This window comes from Salmo salar, chromosome 06, assembly GCF_965601325.2.
Source record: "Salmo salar chromosome 06, fSalSal1, whole genome shotgun sequence".
NCBI lineage: Eukaryota > Metazoa > Chordata > Actinopteri > Salmoniformes > Salmonidae > Salmo > Salmo salar.
In genome coordinates this window covers 50,750,361-50,772,745 of record NC_138296.1, presented here as the reverse complement: position 1 = coordinate 50,772,745, position 22,385 = coordinate 50,750,361, and the positions used below count along the sequence as shown (strand labels likewise).

The 22,385-nt window shown below is 43.8% G+C and overlaps 1 protein-coding gene across 2 annotated transcripts; it reads right to left on the bottom strand.

The window, feature by feature from the left end:
• Positions 1-952: 952 nt before the first annotated feature.
• On the bottom strand, positions 953-22,197 carry LOC106607432 (autoimmune regulator). Of its 2 annotated transcripts, XM_014204371.3 has the most exons (15): positions 21,653-22,196; positions 14,262-14,436; positions 13,808-14,029; positions 12,469-12,588; positions 10,761-10,894; positions 6,778-6,825; positions 6,316-6,364; positions 5,957-6,169; positions 4,726-4,865; positions 4,452-4,520; positions 2,511-2,638; positions 2,257-2,374; positions 2,000-2,074; positions 1,685-1,828; positions 953-1,450 (listed from the first exon to the last, which is right to left on the bottom strand). In XM_014204371.3, the coding sequence occupies exons 1-15, from the start codon at positions 21,794-21,796 to the stop codon at positions 1,337-1,339; spliced, it is 1,893 nt and encodes a 630-aa protein (XP_014059846.3). In that variant the 5' UTR covers positions 21,797-22,196; the 3' UTR covers positions 953-1,336. The 2 variants fall into 2 exon arrangements, with proteins under 2 accessions (XP_014059846.3, XP_045576617.2); XM_045720661.2 differs by lacking the exon at positions 13,808-14,029 and having other exon boundaries at positions 21,653-22,197.
• Between the last annotated feature and the right edge of the window lie 188 nt (positions 22,198-22,385).

Below are 22,385 nucleotides of genomic sequence, written 5' to 3'. Positions count from 1 at the left end.
ATAAATGGGTCTTGTATTGAGGTGTTTTAACTATGATAATGTGGTTCAAATTCGCTTGCTGGCTAACCAACTAGCTAACAACTGTCACAATGTATTTGAGAGACAAGTGCTTATTGTGCAGACTAAAATATCGTTTTAATGATGATCCTTGCCCAGGAAGATGCATTTTATTTTGTGATAGCTCATAATTTCAATACAATTCTGATCTTATAGATAGTAATAGTATTTCTAATTTCTAAAGTGTGCAGATACTTTTTAATGTTTCTCCAGTTTTGCCTCCAACACCTTCACTAGCTAATCAGCTCTGGGTGTGCGGTAGATTCTGCTACTATTTCTAAAGTAAAGGTTCCGGTGAGACAACACTGAAATATATGCTAACTCTGTCTGATTATACTGTACCAACAACTTACACAGTACGATGGGTTTGGTGGTGGTTTTAGTTGCCAGCCGCCCATGCTGTGTTGAATACCCTGCATGGTCTTCTATTGGACCGCCTTCTCCCGGAGAAATATCGTGACGAGCTGCAGACTCGGAGCCTCTTTTGCCAGAAAGCAGCGAAGATGATTCGTCTTCTTCGTCAAAGGACTCTTGAGTCTTCACTTTTCACAGTGATATTCAACGACATTACGCACTTTCTTGGCTATTGGATCACTCAAACATGTCTAAATAGGCTGCCTATGTGGCTGTTTTAGTCTTTCAATTAGATATAAAGACATTTGCCTACAAACCCAACATAGGCCACTATTGCAGTTTTCGCATTCTCGAACCTGTGGCTTTACAACACGATGAAGAGAAATGTTTGCATCCTTTACCAAGCATGTCGGATTCGCTGCTGGCAATTGTGGTGCTGCCCAAACTGCCCTGAAGAGGGCGCTGCTGCTCTGTCTGATGATATTCTCCTCAACAGAACCACATTCTGGTAGGCTACACAGTCAAACAAGTATACCTACAGTATGTTGTACAATGTTTTATAAATTCATTAGTTAATTTTTGACAGAATCCCTGGACATAAAATCTAGTATGGCTTAACCAGAAGTAAGAAGCCTGGAAGGTAAGACTTTGCATGAAGAGTTAGCAAAGCAACATTTACTGTATGAAATGCAATGTTATCACCATCATTCTATTTCAATTATTATCACACACCCATTTTTGACTGGTAGAACAAATGAAAGAAATTCCTGAAAGGACTAGATGGAAAATAATGTACATGCATGGAAAATAACATCTGTACAACTTGGTGTACAAGTCTGTATGAATGCTGTATAGAAGGACCAGGGCATGGTGAATATTCCCCGTTGTCTCATAGTGAGATAACAGTACAGACTTGATGAAGGCTCTACTGGCTGTTGGATGCAGCTGGATGCTGAAGTTGGATGCTGAATGTACTCTTGAACTCTCTCTCAAATAGATCCTTCAATCTTTCGCCCATCCCACGGAACTCTGCATTATCCTTCAGGAAAAAAAAAGACAGACACATTTGTATAGAAAACATAAAACAAATTAGAAATACAATAAATACAACTCATTTAGCCTAATGCACCTTTTATGGATTAAACAAAGGCACATTGTTAAAGTGTTATTCATGCATTAGCACAAGTAAAGTTGACTACCATAATTCCAAGATTTTCTTTCAAAATGTTAGCCCTGAGTCTTCACATTGGATACTGCAGTAATGCAGTCTTACCCTGTTAAATGTGGCACAGTTGGTGAAGATAAACATCACGTCAGACACAAAGTGGTGCACTGTTTTGTAGAGATTCTGCTGCAGCTTCTCCACAACCCTGTCCAGCCACATCGGAGTCTTTATCACACTGGTGTAGTTTCTCACCTGGCAATGAAACACACAGACGGAGATATATGTGAACTTTGACACACACACACACACACACACACACACACACACACACACACACACACACACACACACACACACACACACACACACACACACACACACACACACACACACACAGAGAGAGAGAGAACCAAGCAAACTTACATTGATGCAAGGATCCGTCACAAAGATGTTGTCCTCGTCGGCTTTGTACAGACACAGCAGGAGGTACTGGCATTCCTGTCAGAGTAAACGTGACTGGTCAGAGATTGTTTACATTTAATTCTGAATAATTATTTCATGTGAAGTATATAGTGATGCCTATAATGGACAGACAGACGGATAGGTTGAGTAATTGATTGACTGAAGGAAGTTGGAGGCAATTGGCCCAATTGTAGCAGTCATTAATACAGGCTCCTCACCAGTAGGTGGTCAGAGATTCGGCAGGTCAAGGCTTCCTGGTAGGTCATTTGTTTGGGGTAGCGCCACAACTGACTGGCCCCCAGAACACAGAATGTACACATCCACGTACGATTATCCCTGTGATAACACACATTTCAATAGTGCACAAATTAGCTGACAGCTAAGTTTACCTACAAAGAACAAACAGACCTCTCTTGTATCAAATGTATTTATCTTACTCTCTCTCTCATCAACCCTCAACTACTCTTCTCACCCCAGCGTAGCATCATCCACATTAGGAAGATGACATCTCTGATGGAAGGAGCGAGGACACTTATCACAGCATATCAAGCTGCCCTGGCTTCTACAGATGAAGCAGTCGTCATCGTTATCTTGATCATGCTGCCAAGACAGAGAAGAGATTGGTTAACAATCAAGCACCAACTTCATGTTTGTGTGTTAACGAATTTCGTACAGATTGGTTTCCCACACCCTCGTGTGTAAAACAAGGAGACTCCTTATCACCGATTCTGTTTGCTATGTTTGTTAATGATTTGGCCAAATAAATTAAACAGTTAAATACAGGAGTAAGATATGATGTTGAAATGTGGATTATATTATTTTGATGGCAGAAACTGAACAAGACCTGCGGAAAATGTTATTATGTGCAGTCAATTGGTGCAAAAGATGGAGAATCATGATTTTAATTTATTTAATTTTTTAATGCATTTTAGAAATCCAAGTACTAAGATAAGTTTTTCAGTTTTGTGGTGGTGAAGAAATTCTTGAGTTTACTAGCAATTAGAAATATTTGGGTCTTTATTTTGATGAACATACTGTATGACCTTTCAATACGGCACATCTGCCCTGGCTGACTCAGCATGGAGAGCTTTTGGGGGATTTATAGGAAAAACAAAAACACTCAAAGATATTGGTTATGCCACATATTCCAAACTTTATCAGACATGTGTGTCCTGTTCTGGACTATTCAGCAAGAGTGTGAGTTGCTAAGAGGTATCTCAAAGCAGTACTTATTTTTTAGGTGTCCACAAGTTTGCGCCTATACTGGCAATAACTGGGGATATTGGCTGGGAACCCTATGAGGTGAGATGGAAGGCGTGTATGCTGAGACTTTAGAATAGACTGTTGGATATGCCAATTGCCAGAAAAGTTTTTCAATGGGATCTCTTCACAGGAGGAGCCTGGGCAACCGAAATGTCGGACCTTTTCCAGCAGTCTGACTTTGAACATTTGTACAAAAAACAAATTAAGGGAGACATAGACACTATTAAAAAACAACTGATGATGCAATATGAAATGAAATAGGTGGGGGAGGTTAATCATAAACCCAAATCGTGTATGAGAGAGACAGTATATTATGTACAACCTACCTAAATGCAAGAGATCACTACGTGTAAGATCATGAATATTGCCCCTTTGTATTGAAACAGGTTGGTATAATGGTGAAATGGATGAGGAAAGACTATGTAACTATTGTGACCTCAAAGAAATAGAGAATAACATTCATTTTGTCATCTATTGCACTTTGTACCACGATATATACACTTTCCTTATTCCAGAAAGCCCACCAGATATACCTTGGAAATATGTGGCTGAGCGATGAGGAGAAACTTAAATGTTTTTTTGTCCATTGTGTATTTCTGTTTGCTGAATTTTTTGATAAAGCCTGGAATAAAAGAAAAAGGGCGACCTATAACTACATGCTAAAAGTATTTAACTCCTATATAGCAAAGTGCACGTGTGTGTCTGTAGGCCTGTCTCACACTTGAATCTTCTCTTTGTGCGAGACCAGGTTTAAATACCTTCTGTTGAATTTTCCGCTATTTATTTTTGATAATTTTTATTGATCGAGGGTTATTATTATTATTGCTAGGATAACCTTATCTACTATTATGCACTGATTTCTTTTTTCATTATTTATGCGGTGCGCACTTCGCAGAACACCAGAAGAATTATCACTGAATTATCACTGTGAATCATTGAAATGTTTGTTATATGTCAATTAATCCTGTAAGGGATGGGTTGCCAACTGATGATTTCACACGAAAATGTCATTCATTCATTCCTTATACAGTAATGTTAAGAAACATCTTGGAATTTCATTTTTACAACTGAAGCATTCGTTTAATCAATGTGATTGGCTGATTAGTAAGTGGGTGGCACCATGTTCCCGAGGGTCGAGGGGGAAACTTACCTGGTCTTTGACCGTGGAGCTGCACAGCTTGCACTTACACAGGAGAGAGTGGATGTGCAATAACTTACTCTGAAAATTTGAAACAAACAAAGACAGTAGTAGAACTAATAAAACGTTTTCGAAGAAGGGAAATGTTTTCATCACAGGTCCTTAAAGACCTGCCAGACTATCTTAAGCCATTCCTGGTACAGTAGGTTGGTAAGTGCCAAACACACATATTCTTTCTCTCTCATCTCTCTTCCTCGCTCTCTCTCTGTTCTCTTTCCCTCTGTACCTCGATGAGGACGCTGAGTGGTTTCCCGTCACACTGGATGTCTTTCTTCCAGGAGGGATCTTCCAGAGCTGACCCCTCCGTCACAAACTTCACCGGGGTCATCCAGCACAGCTCCGTACGGATGCTCTTTCCACACGACCCTGGGGCAACAGAGAAGATAAGGGCAAAAGGAAAAACTCAAATGAGACCCTATTATAACCCTAGTATAAATCCAATATGGGTCACTACAGCTGACCAGAGTGACATAGGGCTATGGAAAAATAACCTGTAGTGTATTGTCGACAATAGCTAAAATTGTGTAATTTACTTTACTTTATTACGTTTATTTTTGCAGGGACATTTTCATTAAAAGTGCCAGTTTTAGCCAGTCAGCTAATTTTCAACCATAGTCGCTGGGCAGTACTGTCACGCCCTGACCTGAGAGATCCTTTTCATGTCTCTATTTGGTCAGGGTGTGATTTGGGTGGGCATTCTATGTCTGTTTTTCTATGTTTGGGATTGCTTTGTTTCGGCCGGGTATGGCTCCCAATCAGGAACAGCTGTACATGGTTGTTGCTGATTGGGAGTCATACTTAGGCAGCCTGTTTTTCCTTTGGGTTTTGTGGGTGAATGTTTTCTGTTTAGTTTTGTAACCTGACAGAACTGTTGCTGGTCGTTTTTGGTTTATTTTGTAAGTGTTCATTCGGTCCATTAAAATCTTTCAAGATGAACACATCCTCCGCTGCACCTTGGTCTCATTTTGACGACGGCCGTTACAAGTACAGACAGACAATGAGCACATACAGAGCAGAGAGCAACATATGACAACTAGCACTTAGTACGCAGACAGACAGAGCAATGACACAAAAAGCAACCAAACAAAAGACAGAAAATGAACAATATCTACACACCTCACAAACTACAGACAGGTTGTGTGTTGCACAGTTACATGTGTCTGAAGGCAGTGAGTTCCAGACATGGGAAGCTCTCACGGTGAAAGCCGTCTGACTGAAGATGCTTTTCCTTAAGGGAACTATACAGTCACATCTCATGGCAGACCTTGTGGATCTGCTGCCATGGGTTTTCTGCTTGATAAAAGCACCTAAGTGGGAGCAGTATTTGCGGTGCAGCCAGAGAAAGAGGGTTGACAACATGTAAAAGTGTCTCCAGTACCTCCAATAGTTTTGGAGACATGGCAATAGCTATAGGATTTTCTTATGTTTATTAAACCCTGAGAGAATAAAAAATGTACCTGATGCAAACCGATCCTTATGTAGCATTCCATTGATGGCTCCACAGGTGACTTTGAAGACACACTTTTTCACAACACCATGGCTGACTCCTGTACTGCTCTCTCCTCCAGCAGTATTTGCCTGCTCTCCTCTCTCTCCTTCCTCTCTTTCCTGCTCAGCTTCTTCTTCCTCCTCTTCCTCCTCTTCCTCCTCACCATCATCCTCCTCAGATTCTGAAGTAAAGATAAACAAAGACGTTTAGGGTCAAAAACCTTATAGCAACAAAAACACATGGTTAGACAGACATCCTCCCCTTTACCAGATAGTCATGTCTAAAGGATTCAGAAAGATTCCATTGAGTTGTGATTTGTGTACATACCTGTGATTGAGCCCGCTGATTGGTTGGAGGGAAACAGTGCTCTCTTGGCCTAGAAAGGAGAAAATAGACAGACCAGTTGTACATATATCAGTCACATAATATACTTCTTTATCTAATATGGTAAGGTCATGGACAAAGAAAATTATCATTGGTCAAAGTATGATCACGCCCAAGAAATATAAATTCATGCCCGTATAAACATCACAATATCGACGGCTAAGGCTAAGCCATTGTCAAGCTTAGATGTTGCAATAAAACTGAATCATGACTAACATTCATAAACAACATGTATTCAGATGCTATGACGATGCAGCACTTTCTTTGCATTTTCAATGGTCCCACATCTTTCCATTTATGATGTGGATGTAGTAAGCATTTGAGGGCATTTGTACAACTAAATAGTCTAATTAAATTTGGCTGTTAATCCAGATGATGTGGTATGTTGAAAGATTGGTCTCATACCTGTTCACTCTTTCTTCTTTTCAAGTCTGGTGCAGTTAAATGTCCTTCCTGAGGTGGGTAGGATGGTGATGGGAGGGGGTTGAGAAAAGGAGACAAGACATTGCTTTTTAGTGTTGAATGGCTGAATGGCATATCGGTGAAATACCTGCACAGTTAGTTTCTTTACAGAAAAACATAAAGGGTATAATGTATAGCTATAGTTTGTTGCTACGTCTGGCCACATTTTCTGGTATATGTAATGATAAACCGATATGCTGTGGTAAGATTAGGGGAGACTGGGGGTGGTTGCCTCACGGGGTGGTTGCCTCACGGGTTGGTTGTCACAGTGCTAAAATGTTAAGTTAAAATGTGTGAATTCTTCGAAAGAACTCATTCACCTGGTCAATTCATGTTAGCACGACAAAACATTGAGGTGAGGGGAATTTATGTTTCGTTTAGGTACAAGGGGGAAAAAAGTGTGATATTTCTTCGTAAATGTTTTAATTATGGGATTATCCATGAACACGTACGTTTGTTGAAAATTGGAAAGGGAGAGCTATATTTCAAACCTATTTCTGAGTCCCTAGGTCAAGCTACGTGAACTAGCATCTTAAATGATTTAGTCGTTATCCCAGTTTATCTATTTACTTATGGCCCTGCCTACACCGAACGACTTTTAAAAAAATCATCTATGAACCAAAAAAGATTCCACTTTATTTGGAATGGCAAGCAACGCAAAATTAAACATGCCTATTTATATAATGAATATGAATTCGGAGGGCTGAAATGATTAAATATTAAAGCATTGAACCTCTCTGTCACATGGATGACGCTGGAGAGACGAAGCAGGTACGGGGAGTCAAACATTTAAGAAATAACGGACATGGAACGAGACAGGAACAGCGTCAGCATACAAGAAAACAAAGACAAAAAACAATCAATGCAGAAGCGGGGAACAGAGCTGGGGAACTGACAAATATAAGAGAGGTAATAACAGGTGATGAGTGAGTCCAGGTGAGTCCAATATCGCTGATGCGCGTGACGAGGGAAGGCAGGTGTGCGTAATGGATGATAGGAGCACGTGATGCAGGGCAGCCTGGCGCCCTCAATCGCCAGAGGGGGTGGGGAAGAGCGGGAGCAGACGTGACAGTACCCCTGCCCCCCCCCCCCCCCCGGGGCGCTACCTGGACGAACCGGCCGAGACATGGGTGCTGGGCAAGCCGGTTGGGGCGTAGAAGCCCAACGAACCGGCAGGAGCGTGATAGCCTGGCGAGCCGGCTGAGGCATGGAAGCCCGACGATCCGGCTGAGGCAAGACGCCTGTTGATTCAGCTGCAGAGAGGGAGCCCGATGATCCGGTGGAGTGGGATGGGAAGCCGCCGAGCCAACCGAGGCAAGGAAACCTCTCGAGCCAGCCAGGGCGTAAAAGCCCGACGGGCTGGCTTAGGCACCCCCGGTTCCATCGGCGCGGAATCCACCCCGACGTCACCAACAAAACAAAAAAACGAACAAAAAACTCCTGGACCGGCTGGGCGAACAAAAACTGACGTTCCGGCTGAGGCCCGAACGTGGGATGGGCGCCATCCAAGCCAACTGGGGCAAGGAAACCTCTCGAGCCAGCTAGGGCGTGGAAGCCCGACGAGCTGGCTAGGCACCCCCGGTTCCATCGGTAGCGACCCAGAACTCCCCGATGCTTCGTGTGGTTGGCTTCTGCATTCTGTCACATGGATGACGCTGGGAGGGGTTTAGATATGGATATTAAGATACCTTGATATTTAAACTATTCGCACTCTTCAAAATAGTTATTCATGAGCTGATCTGGTCATCAACTAATCATCAACAAGACTTTGCCAAAATATTCTGACATTCGTTTATTATTAGGTTATCTAGCCAGCTATCTAGCCAACTATGGTCATTTGAATTCTCATTTGACTGCTGTTTGTATGATTTGACAACGCTATAGTCGGGATGTGCTCTGTGCGTCCTGAGTGCGCTCTGTGTCGTGAATTAATTTAGGAAAATGATAACGCTCTGAATTTATGAATGGCCTGTTTTGCAATTCACAACGCCATTGGCGATCAAAGATCATTCTATGAAGGCGTCACTACAGATCCGGGTTCGATCCTGGGCTGTGTTGCAACCGGGAGACCCATGAGACGGCACACAATTGGCCCATCGTCGTCTGGGATAGGGGTAGCTTTGGCCAGCTGGGATGTCCTTGTCCCATCGCGCTCTAGCGACTGTGGTGGCCGGGCGAATGCACGCTTATTTCAGGTCACCAGCTGTACGGTGTTTCCTCTGACACATTGGTGCGGCTGGCTTTCGGGTTAAGCGAGCAGTGTGTCAAGAAGCAGTACGGCTTGGCGGGTCGTGTTTCGGAGGACGCGTGGCTCTCAACCTTTGCCAGTCCTGAGACCGTACGGGAGTTGCAGCAATGGGACAAGACTGTAACTACCAATTGGATATCACGAAATTGGGGAGAAAAAAATGGATAAAATCAATTAAAAGTTGTTTGTATGTGTGTGTCAAGGAGTCAGTGTAAGTATGTGTGAATGTGTAGGTCCAGGTCCAGGTTGTGTGCATAGAGTCAGTGCAAGAGAGTTATTGCAAAAAAAGGGTCAATGCAGGTAGTCTGAGGGCTTTTGCCAAATCTTTTCAGCCTCCTCAGGGGGCAGAGGCATTGTCGTGCCCTCTTCATTACTGTGTTGGTGTGTTTGGACTATGATAGATCCTTAGTGATGTGGACACCGAGGAACTTGAAGCTCAGGACCGGCTCCACTACAGCCCTGTCGATGTGAATGGGGGTGTGCTTGGCCTTCCGTTTATTGTAGTCCACGATCAGTGTCCTTTGTCTTTCTGACATTGAAGGAGAGGTTGTTGTCCTAGCACTACACTGCGAGGTCTCTGACCTCCTCCCTATAGGTTATATCAACGACGTCGGTGATCAGGCCTACTACCGTTGTGCTGTCGGCAAACTTAATGATGGTGTTGGAGTCGTGCGTGGTCACGCAGTTGTGGGTGAACAGGGAGTACAGGAGGGGATTAAGCACACACCCCTGAGGTGCCCTGGTCTTTAGGGTCAGCGTGGCAGATGTGTTGTTGCCTACCCTCACCACCTGGGCGCGTCCATCAGGAAGTCCAAGATCCAGTTGCAGAGGGAGGTGTTCAGTCCCACAGTACTTAGCTTAGTGATGAGCTTCGAGGGTACCATGGTGTTGAACGCTGAGCTGTAGTCAATGAACAGCATTCTCAAGTAGGTGTTCCTTTTGTCCAAGTGGGAAAGGGCAGTGTGGAGTGCAATAGAAATTGCGTCATCTGAGGATCTGTTGAGGCGGTATGCGAATTGGAGTTGGTCCAGGGTGTCTGGGATGATGGTGTTGATGTGATCCATGACCAGCCTTTCAAAGCATTTCAGGGCTACAGATGTGAGTTCTACTGGGCGATAGTCATTTAGACAGGTTACCTTGGCGTTCTTGGGCACAGGGACTATGGTGGTCTGATTGAAGATACGTAGGTATTACAGACTGGGTCAGGGAGAGACTGAAAATGTCAGTGAAGACACTTGCCAGCTGGTCAGTGCATGCTCTGAGTACGCACCCTGTGGCCTTGGGAATGTTAACCTGTTTAAAGGTCTTACAGTGACTCCATGTTGGAATTAGATATGAAGATAAAAAGGGTCAGTCCACATTTCAACCCAAGACCTCTGTGTTTCTCCTAATATTGAAAATAGTTTTGTAAGATATACTAGTGCTGAGAAACACACACAAGAGTAAAAAGTGTGACAACCAACCCCAGTCTCCCCTATATGATATTGTATATGATACAGACTATATGATACCGACCTATATATATCCCAGAGTGTAGTGTATGGCAACATTGTCCAAATGACATAGGCCTGATTAGAGTATGAAAAGTGACCAAGCTGTTCAACTTTCCTGTTATCACGTCTGGTTGAATTGTGCTTTTAAAAAGGTCTAATAAATTAATTAAAAATATATGCTGTACCTGGATCAGTTTTTCCAGAGTGGTGTCTCTACAGTGGATACTGTACTTCCAGTTCTTACAGCTCTTCTTCCCCCCAAACTCCTCAAAGCCACTTGGGGTGAACCAGCGACCCTGGACCACAATGCACATCTCCCCTGAGACAAACCAATAAGGAAGTCAGACATCAACCAGCAACCCTGAACCACAATGCACCTCTCCCCTGAGACAATTCAATGAGGAAGTCAGACATCATACACACCACCACAAATTAAAACCATGCAAAGTCAAATAGACTGTAGTACACATGTGCCTGACAGTGATTAAAACCTGGGTCTCCTGCACATCACAATACTGTGTTAACCCACTAAAGGCTATGCATTAGATCTGGGCCCGTATTCACAAAGGGTCTCAGAGTGGAACATTTATTGTAAGTGCTGATGGGTAAAAAATAAAAGCTATCCTTAATCATAAAAGTTACACCTAGTCAACAGATTTTTAGGACACCTCATGAGCTGTTAAGAGTTACCAGCAGGTGTCTTGATAATAGAAAAATGCAGCGAGTCAGTGGTTCCAGCGCCACATGCAATTACTTTGGAGTTGTTAAAATAATGTTATGATATTTCAACTGTATATGATCAATCCATAAATGATCTAGACCTACTGTACATGTAACAGTATCTCTTGAGCATTTGACAATGATTTCACATGAGGCCTATTCCACAAGTATATGCTTAAATACTTATAAACATTAGGCTAATAAATAAACAAGTTTTTCTTTTGATTATTTATTTACCTACATCATGTTATTTCAAGTTATCCAACATCACTTTGTTAAAAAATATGTTAAAATTGGGCATGCCTATAAATTGGGCAATTGATGGCATCTAGGGCTTATGTTAAATTTGATTGTGTTCGATGAAAATGATAGACCTTTCAAACGTTATTTACAACGTTGTATGCAACATTATCTGCAAGTGACTTGATGCCTTGTGTGTCAAAGCGATTCAGAGTTGTTAAATGGAAGTGACGAGTGTGTTGATATAACGGTAATATTGTCAAAATTACGCTTTAAACAACCATCAGAATTGGTTAAAAAAAATATGCATGCCAACATATTAGAGTAGGCAACAGTGGATGCTGCTGAGGGGAGGACGGCTCATAATAATGGCTGAACGGCGCAAATGGAATGGCATCAAACAGATGGAAACCATGTGTTTGATGTTTTTAATACCATTCCAATCATTACACTCCAGCCATTACCACGAGCCCTTTCTCCCCAATTAAGATGCCACCAACCTCCTGTGGTAGGCAAAGTGATCGTGCCAGGTGAAAATGATAACCAACTTTTTACCATTGCAACATTTGATGTAGGCTACAGTCACATTCACTATGGTTGCGTGTTACCTATAGAGTTAACAGGCAAGGACTGACCATCCATGCTATTAACAATATAGCTTTAACCATGTTTTGAGGGTACAACCATTGAAGTAAAACAAGCGTATACAGCATTTTGTTCTGATGGGGTAAAACAGTTGAACTAAGCTCATGAGGTAATAATAAGTTATATTCTTTAAGAATCAATTGGTACATATCATAAATGTATAAGTCCAAAAATGTATGTAGCAACTGCAGATTGCCACTTTTAAGGTCTCAGCCAAGGTTATTCAGCCAAACCACATCCATCATTACACACAAACACATCATATAAAAAGTCCTTGTTATGACCTACCTTTGGCCAGCTTGTCCCTGTTGAGCATGCCTTCTTTGTCCCCACAGGTGACTGGGAGCTGGCTCTTGTAGATGGGCCAGGTCCAGATGTCAGCTTTCTCCCCCTTCCTGAAAGGAGAACCTGCATGGGGACACGTTGGGGACAGTCATTAAGATTGGACTTGAAATAAAAAATAAATATACACTGCTCAAAAAAATAAAGGGAACACTTAAACAACACAATGTAACTCCAAGTCAATCACACTTCCACAGGTGGGGGTTGTGCTAACAGCCCAACACCGTGCAGGACGTTTGGCATTTGACAGAGAACACCAAGATTGGCAAATTCGCCACTGGCGCCCTGTGCTCTTCACAGATGAAAGCAGGTTCACACTGAGCACGTGACAGACGTGACAGAGTCTGGAGACGCCGTGGAAAACGTTCTGCTGCCTGCAACATCCTCCAGCATGACCGGTTTGGCGGTGGGTCAGTCATGGTGTGGGGTGGCATTTCTTTGGGGGGCCGCACAGCCCTCCATGTGCTCGACAGAGGTAGCCTGACTGCCATTAGGTACCGAGATGAGATCCTCAGACCCCTTGTGAGACCATATGCTGGTGCGGTTGGCCCTGGGTTCCTCCTAATGCAAGACAATGCTAGACCTCATGTGGCTGGAGTGTGTCAGCAGTTCCTGCAAGAGGAAGGCATTGATGCTATGGACTGGCCCGCCCGTTCCCCAGACCTGAATCCAAATGAGCACATCTGGGACATCATGTCTCGCTCCATCCACCAACGCCACGTTGCACCACAGACTGTCCAGGAGTTGGCGGATGCTTTAGTCCAGGTCTGGGAGGAGATCCCTCAGGAGACCATCCGCCACCTCATCAGGAGCATGCCCAGGCGTTGTAGGGAGGTCATACAGGCACGTGGAGGCCACACACACTACTGAGCCTCATTTTGACTTGTTTTAAGGACATTACATCAAAGTTGGATCAGCCTGTAGTGTGGTTTTCCACTTTAATTTTGAGTGTGACTCCAAATCCAGACCTCCATGGGTTGATAAATTGGATTTCCATTGATTATTTTTGTGTGATTTTGTTGTCAGCACATTCAACTATGTAAAGAAAAAAATATTTAATAAGATTATTTCATTCATTCAGATCTAGGATGTGTTATTTTAGTGTTCCCTTTATTTTTTTGAGCAGTATATTTCACCCTGCCAAAAAAATAAACCTACTTCCTACCCTATGAATTCAGGAGTCAATATTTACTCAAGAAAATGTCTGTTTGAAGTTAGAGGTACTTTAGACTTTCCTACTCAAGGCCTCCTCTTTTCCCCCAGGGAACATAAGCCGGGGACTCACAGTATTTGAGCCTCTGGACTTTCCTCTTCTGACTGGGGGTGGACTGGGTGGATGTGCTGGGCTGCTCCTCCTCTGCACTCGCACTTCTCTTTTTCTGGTTCCTCTTTTTCCTTCCTGTCTTCTCCTCCTCCTCTTCTCCTTCCGCTGAAGCCTTCTTCTTCTTATCCTCCTCCTCTTCCTTCTCCACCTTCTCTGGCAGTTTCTCATAGAATGTGAATGACCCTACAAGGGATTGGTGGCAAAACTGAGCAAACCATGCAACCTAATTCATGTACACCTAATAAAATATTATTATAAATACAAATTAGACAGGGCTTTGAACCTCAACTTCAAAGTATCCACCATTGAGACTACATTTATATTATACTAGGAGTTAGAATTATATATAGATATTAGCCTATCCATACAAATGCCATAATAAGAGAATAGTAAGAGTGAAGGCTACAGAACTGACCATCCAGCAGGCGGTTTCGTAGCAGGCGTAACGTTGGGTACTGCTGCAGGAGGTGGTCCCTGAACACACAGTTCCAGAACACCTTGATGCTGTCGGGCCTCTCTGCCTCCACCCAGTCCAACACCTGGTACACACCCTTCTCCCTCAGCTCCTTACTCCTAATCAAAATCAGCTTCTGCAGGAGGGGTCAAATACAAAACCATGGTCCAATTTGTGAGGGTTAACAAATTGTGGCTGGAGTAGAGTGATAGACTTGATTCTCTAGAAGCAACTACCATCCCAGTCAGTTCATGTGACAGACAGGAATTCATGGACACACATCAGGCATTACTAATCAATGATCATCAACTCCAATGTCCACTCTTACAATTAACATTCAAAGACTTGTTATTTATATTGTTTGTACCCAGCTAGTAATAGGACAGTGAATGGTCTTAGTGTACACAGTACACTTTTAGAATTAGTGTTGACCCAATGAACCCTGGAGAACCTCAAGGAACCTCGAGCGGTCAAACCGGTAGTCATTTAGGCAGGTTGCCTTTGTGTTCTTGGACACAGGCACTATGGTGGTCTGCTTAAAAAATGTTGGTATTACAGACTCAGACAGGGAGAGGTTGAAAATGTCAGTGAAGATACTTGCCAGTTGGTCAGTGCATGCTCGCAGTACACGTCCTGGTAGTCCGTCTGGCCCTGTGGCCTTGTGAATGTTGAACTGTTTAAAGGTCTTACTCACATCGGCTGCGGAGAGCGTGATCACACAGTCTTCCGGAACAGCTGGTGCTCTCATGCATGTTTCAGTGTTATTTGCCTCAAAGCGAGCATAGAAGTAGTTTAGCTCGTCTGGTAGGCTCATGTCACTGGGCAGCTCTCGGCTGTGCTTCCCTTTGTAGTCTGCAATGGTTTGCAAGCCCTGACACATCCGATGAGCATCAGAGCCGGTGTAGTACAATTCGATTTTAGTCCTGTATTGACGCTTTGCCTGTTTGATGGTTTGTCGAAGGGCATAACGGAATTTCTTATAAGCTTCCGGGTTAGAGTCCCGGTCCTTGAAAGCAGCAGCTCTAGCCTTTAGCTCGGATGTTGCCTGTAATCCATGGCTTCTGGTTACGGTCACTGTGGGGACGACATCAACGATGCACTTATTGATGAAACCAGTGACTGATGTGGTGTACTCCTCAATGCCATCGGAGGAATCCCAGAACATATTCCAGTCTGTGCTAGCAAAACAGTCCTGTAGCTTAGCATCTGCTTCATCTACCACCTTTTGATTGATCTAGTCACTGGTACTTCCTGCTTTAATTTTTGCTTGTAATTATGGTCAGATTTGCCAAATGGAGGGAGAGCTTTGTATGCGTCTCTGTGTGTGGAGTAAAGGTGGTCCAGTTTTTTTCCCCTCTGGTTGCACATTTAACATGCTGATAGAAATTTGGTAAAACGGATTTAAGTTTCCCTGCATTAAAGTCCCTGGCTACTAGGAGCGCTGCCTCTGGGTGAGCGTTTTCTTGTTTGCTTATGGTGGAATACAGCTCATTCAATGCTGTCTTAGTGCCAGCCTCAGACTGTGGTGGTATGTAAACAGCTACGAAAAATACAGATGAAAACTCTCTAGGTAGATAGTGTGGTCTACAGCTTATCATAAGATACTCTACCTCAGGCGAGTAATAGCTGGAGACTTCCTTAGATATCGTGCACCAGCTGTTATTTACAAAAATACATAGTCCCACGCCCCTTGTCTTACCAGACACCGCTGTTCTATCCTGCTGGTACAGTGTATAGCAAGCCAGCTGTATGTTGATAGGTCTACCTCTGCACAGCAGGGCCGTAGCTACATATAAGGACACCGAGGTCCGGACCTCACCTTGAAACTTGGTTGTACATCAGCAGTTTTCCTCGTTATCTCACTCACTGACAGTCACTTAGTTAACTTTTAAAACTGCAAAAACTTCTCCCCACCACATGGCAAATGTATAATTGAAGGAAATTAGCTGTAAAACTGCAACAACAACAAAAAGTTATGTTAAGCAAATGTATTTGTTGACCTTTTGTTAATAAAAATTTTTTTGCTAACAGATCCCTCTGTACATATTAAATTGTCGATTTTAAACCCGGTGCTGAGTTAATGTGAGTTAATGTATAGCGGCTAATTGTCACGTCCTGACCAGCAGATGGAGCTGTTGTTGTAGTTTTGGGGTCAGGACGTGGCAGTCTTGTGTGTGTGATTGTTCTGTGTTGGTCTTGTGACTCCTGATCAGGAACAGCTGGGGATCGTTGTTCCTGATTGGGAGTCATATATGTAGGAGTATGTTTGTCACTTGGCTTTGTGGGTAGTTGTTTTTGCACTGCGTGTTGTGTGCCTGCAAAACTGTTCCTGTCTTATATATTGTTTGAATTGTTCAGTGGATGCTCTACTCCTTTATTTTAATTAAAGATGAGTATTCACATACCTGCTGCGCCTTGGTCCATTTTTACAGAAGACAGCCGTTACAGAACTACCCACCACCAAAGGACCAAGCAGCGGAGAAGAGGACAGAGGCAAGTGAGGGAGGAATGTTGGAGGCAGCCCCAAGAATTTTTTAGGGGGGGGCACAAGGGCTATTTGGCGGGGCGAGATTACAGCCCCAGGCCAGCTCCCCGTACCCTTGTAGGGCAGACTGGACAGGTCCCGTGCTTTGGGGTTGGGGCTGTGGTGAGGCCTGGGATTTTCAGGCCGGTAGGCAAGGTACCAGCGCCCCGCATGTGCCAGGGCGAAGTAGGCATCGAGCCGGAACGGGTGATGCCAACCCTGCGCTCAAGACCGCCAGTGCGCCCTTTCGGTCCGGTGTTTCCCGCCAGACGCACTAGCATGGAGGTGCGTGTCTCCAGGCTGGCACGTCCTATACCAGCCCCACGCATCAGGAGTCTAGTGTGTCAACCCAGCCCCGCCAGTCAACAGTCGTCAGAGCTGCCCGCCAGTCAACAGTCGTCAGAGCTGCCCGCCAGTAAACAGTCGTCAGAGCTGCCCGCCAGTCAACAGTCGTCAGAGCTGCCCGCCAGTCAACAGTCGTCAGAGCTGCCCGCCAGTCAACAGTCGTCAGAGCTTCCCGCCAGTCAACAGTCGCCAGAGAGGTCAGACTGCCCTGAACTGCCGGAGTGGCCAGACTGCCCTGAACTGCCGGAGTGGCCAGACTGCCCTGAACTGCCAGAGTGGCCGGACTGCCCTGAACTGCCGGAGTGGCCGGACTGCCCTGAACTGCCGGAGTGGCCGGACTGCCCTGTTCTGCCGGAGTGGCCGGACTGCCCTGTTCTGCCAGAGTGGCCGGACTGCCCTGTTCTGCCAGAGTGGCCGGACTGCCCTGTTCTGCCAGAGTGGCCGGACTGCCCTGTTCTGCCAGAGTGGCCGGACTGCCCTGTTCTGCCAGAGTGGCCGGACTGCCCTGTTCTGCCAGAGTGGCCGGACTGCCCTGTTCTGCCAGAGTGGCCGGACTGCCCTGTTCTGCCAGAGGTGCCCGCCTGCCCTGATCTGCCAGGGTGCCCGGCCTGTCAGGATCAGCCCGAGTGGTCCTCCTGCCCTCCGGTCCAGCCCGAGTGGCCCTCCTGCCCTCCGGCCCAGCCCGAGGGGCCCTCCTGCTCTCCGGCCCAGCCCGAGGGGCCCTCCTGCTCTCCGGCCCAGCCCGAGGGGCCCTCCTGCTCCCCGGCCCAGCCCGAGGGGCCCTCCTGCTCCCCGGCCCAGCCCGAGGGGCCCTCCTGCCCCCCGGCCCAGCCCGAGGGGCCCTCCTGTCCTCCGGCCCGGCTCGAGGGGTCCGTCTGCCTGGCGCAGCTATCGGCTCCACCGAAGTGGGCGACGCCGAGGGTGGAGCAGGGTCCACGTCCTGCACCGGAGCCACCTCCAGGATAGGTGGGTTGGGGAGGGAGGGTGTAGCACAGTGCCGTCGTTGACGGCAGCCACCCTCCCTTCCCTCCCTTATTGTTTAGGGGTTATTGTTTATGGGTTTTGTTGGGGATTTTGTTTGTTGGTGTTTTTTCGTTGTTAGGTGCATTCCGGGGTCTGCACCTTGAGGGGGGGGTACTGTCACGTCCTGACCAGCAGATGGAGCTGTTGTTGTAGTTTTGGGGTCAGGACGTGGCAGTCTTGTGTGTGTGATTGTTCTGTGTTGGTCTTGTGACTCCTGATCAGGAACAGCTGGGGATCGTTGTTCCTGATTGGGAGTCATATATGTAGGAGTATGTTTGTCACTTGGCTTTGTGGGTAGTTGTTTTTGCACTGCGTGTTGTGTGCCTGCAAAACTGTTCCTGTCTTATATATTGTTTGAATTGTTCAGTGGATGCTCTACTCCTTTATTTTAATTAAAGATGAGTATTCACATACCTGCTGCGCCTTGGTCCATTTTTACAGAAGACAGCCGTTACACTAATTGCATAGTCAATAGGCTATGTCTTTGTAGATCACCTTAGGGGACTGAAGCTCCAGCAACCGATGTGATAATGGTTGTTGTTTTTTGGCTTTCTCTTTTTTGGCTTTCTCTCTTTTGTTTTTTTTCTGTTCTCCAAATAGAATTTTGTATAGAAATGCAGTAAATGAGCTTCAACTTTCTTAAAATGTCTAAAACTCAGATCCTGGCTACAGCCCTTCACATCAGCTCCAGTACTCCTACAAACCGGGTCTATACACTAGTCCCAATAGTCTCAATACTAATCTAAACTGGATCTACACCTGCATATCTCAGCACAAATACCCATACGAACCAGGTTCGATACTCTGATAAACCAGTTACACTTGTGACTATTCAGCAAAACTTACATAAGGTCTACCATTGTGTAAGATACACTAAACAAACCTATTGACAATACATATTTGATCAGTTATTACATTACAGTTTATGGGCCTATACATGGCCAACATTTTAGAGTCAAAATCACTGCTTTAAACATATGTAAAGGCGAATGGATAATGGTAAAATCATCTGTAAAATAATCTTGATCAAGTATATCCATAACCCAACATAAGGAGCATCATGGATTCAACACTGTAATAGAGATCTGTAATTTATACGGTAATTTGAGGCATTATCAACAGTAAAAAAAAAAACTGAAACATTTTACTGCAGCATACTATAAAATGGTGCATTTTAGCAGAATTGCTGTATTTTGAATGGTACTGTAATTCCACCCCCAGAAAATCTTTTGACCAATATTGGGTCTATGGTAGTGTTGTTTCTGTACCGTTAACATATTTTGAGGCGCACCTTGTAAGAGGCTATATTTATTGCATCCGTGATTGAGAATGCTGTACCAATTTAACTCGTATGTGGTTATAGTGTCCCATTAATTTAAAATGTGGGGGTTCAGATTGGAGTTGCAGCTAGTCTTAAACCTTAAATGGTTGAGCAAAAGGCATTTGCCATGTCCTTTAGGTCTGCTTTGCCCTGAAGTTGCTGCCAATTTGGAAGCCTTAAGGTCTCTAGAAGTGCAAGTGACATAAAACACTAGTGATGGGAAACCGATGCTTTCTGAAGGCTTCAGCGCTTTCACCAAAATGTACCGAAAAACGGATCTTCATTATCTGTTCACAATGCACATTAGTGACATCTGCTGGTTAGAAATAAACAGCAGTGTATGATTATCAGATAGACGTTGTTTTAATCCACTGCTTTCATCTGAACTCTGTGGCACAGCGGTAAATTGTTGGCTTTAGTAGCCTATAATCAGTTGGAATACCAGCTTCGCATCTTTACTGTTTTTCAAAAACTGAATCTATGACATTATTTAAGATGCTTAAGACAGAAGTTTATACTATACTAAATAAATACAAATATTTGAACAGTGCAGAAAGTGTTTCACATAAAACCATTTTCAAAATAGTGTGCCTTCAACAGGATTCCAACTCATACCCTCACAACCCTGAATGTTCTCTACTCTACCAGGTAAGCTACCAGTCAGCTGAAACTTTTTCTACAAGATCCTAACTATATTTGAAAGTACGTGTCTAGTACAGGTCGGTGTTTGAAAGCAGCTTGGAATCGAAGACAGCACCGGAACCACAGAGAAATCAGTGGGATTTCGTATTTTGTAACACACGGTTTGAAAAAGCATGTGATGAAATGAAGCTTCGGACGTCATTGATGACGTACTCCTGATAAAGTGATACACACATCAGCACACTTCTTTGAAGTAGCTGCTTAGCGATTTTGACACATGCCTCAGAGCTCCGGTATCAAACGTAACACTATAAAACACCAAATATGAATTCATATGCTTTAGGGGAGAGTGGGATAAGTTGAGCATTTTTTACATTCAGCATCACTCCGTCAACGGAAATATAGTGTTCTTTCTAAAAAAGATATCTACATATATTTCAGGATGTTGTGTATCCTCGGACATAATCAGAATTCAAGAAAACATGACAATTTTGAAAACATAGCTAGTCCCAAAAAAGTAGTCTCTTGGCACAACTTATGAGGTAAGGTGAGCTGCGGAACAGGGTAAGTTAAGCCTCCTAGAAATGTCTACTGAATGAAATATTGCCACTACCTTTTTAAAACCATGTCTATCTTTATTTCCCAAATACAATTCCCAATCACTTTTTGTCTTTTAATAATTTCAAGCATCTTTTAACACAGGCTTAACACCTAACAAACACTTTTTTAAAACACTTTTAACATAGACCAGGCCCTATTGTTGCCTCATATGCCAGCAATAATGCCTTGCATTACACCTGGGAAGAAAACACTTCAAATTGCTCAACTTGCCATTGGCTCAACTTACCCGATGTGAAACATTTTGACTATATTAGCCCACACAGCTACAAGGATGCACTTTTATGCTAGGTTTAGGATCTCATATTGAAGCTTATAGAGACTCCAACTGATGTACAGAACAATCTTATAATGATCTACTTTGGTTCAGATAAAAGCATCATGATACCTCTAACACAATAAATGTATTTGACTTGTTGAGAATCTGTTTTTTGGACTTAACACTTTCTTCCTTCACAGACACCATCAGATGATGACCTCTTCCTAAATATTTGGTCAAATCTTGCACCAATCCCTTGTAATTACAGTAAAATACTAAGAAATTCAAACTCTCACCTCAATAAATGTAATTCATTCATCCAATCATTCATTCCTTTCAATGATAGTAGCATTTACAGTATAGGCCTAATACAGTACATTTTACGGTATTGTACTGTGTCATTACACAGTACTTGCTATGATTCTGTATTTATATTACAGTACCTGTACTTTAATATTAAATACATTTTACTTGCCACCGAGCTGCCTATAAATTACTGTGAAATTCTGTAAAGTAGGACCTACAAAAGTTTGTTTCGGTATTGTGACCGATGGGATTAAATTGAACCTTTGTTTGGGCGGCTATGTCTATAGAAATTTGGCGGTCTCTACTGCTCTCACCTTGTACATGTTCTCCGGAATGAGGTGGTGGTCACGGAGCTGGTTCAGAAAGGTGTGTGGTTGCACCATGCACGACATCTCTGTCCTATTACAGCGTAAAAACTGCAGTAACTGCTTATCTGTCAGAAAAGCCAACGGGTCCATTGGCGCCGATCGCAACTGTAGTTCACCTCTTCAATTCAGTTTTCTTTGTTGAAAAAAATCCAATATTTACCAGGTCACTGAATATATTAACAGTTTAATAATTAATGAACAGGCTAAAATTGGGTTGCACGTATAGATTCATAAATTAAAGTATGATTGTAGGCTATTTACATTTCAATACAGGCCCAGGGTGGAATGATTCATTCAGACGATAGACGCGCAAAAGCAATCGAGACGAAAATAGCCTACATTCCAGTTTGGACGATGGACGTAATCAAAAAGTTTTCAGTTGTAGGCCTACAACATGTTGCTATTGTTATTTTCGAAGAGAAAATAGATCTCCCGCCTGCACTGAAACCCACCTCAAATGACGTTTGGAAAGTGAAAGTGCTCATGTGACCGGCCGGTCCCGGCCGCAATAGGCGAGACCACAAAATTGCCGCCGCTTATCAGAATAGTCCCAGTAAGCAAAATTACGTTAAAAAGACGTCTACAATTCGTATTTTCAAGACGTTGAAGTTAGGTTCATTGTAGGTTCTGAATGAAAGGTGGAAATACGTATTTTCCAGATGATGAAATCAGGTTCAAA

Coding starts and splice junctions, on each gene's coding strand:
- LOC106607432 (XM_014204371.3), bottom strand. CDS start 21,796: ATGGACCCGTTGGCTTTTCTGACAGATAAGCAGTTACTGCAGTTTTTA. Junction 6,365..6,777: donor AAAGAAGAAAGAGTGAACAG/GTATGAGACCAA, acceptor TCTCCTTTCTAG/GCCAAGAGAGCACTGTTTCC. Junction 2,375..2,510: donor GTGGATGATGCTACGCTGGG/GTGAGAAGAGTA, acceptor GTGTTATCACAG/GGATAATCGTACGTGGATGT.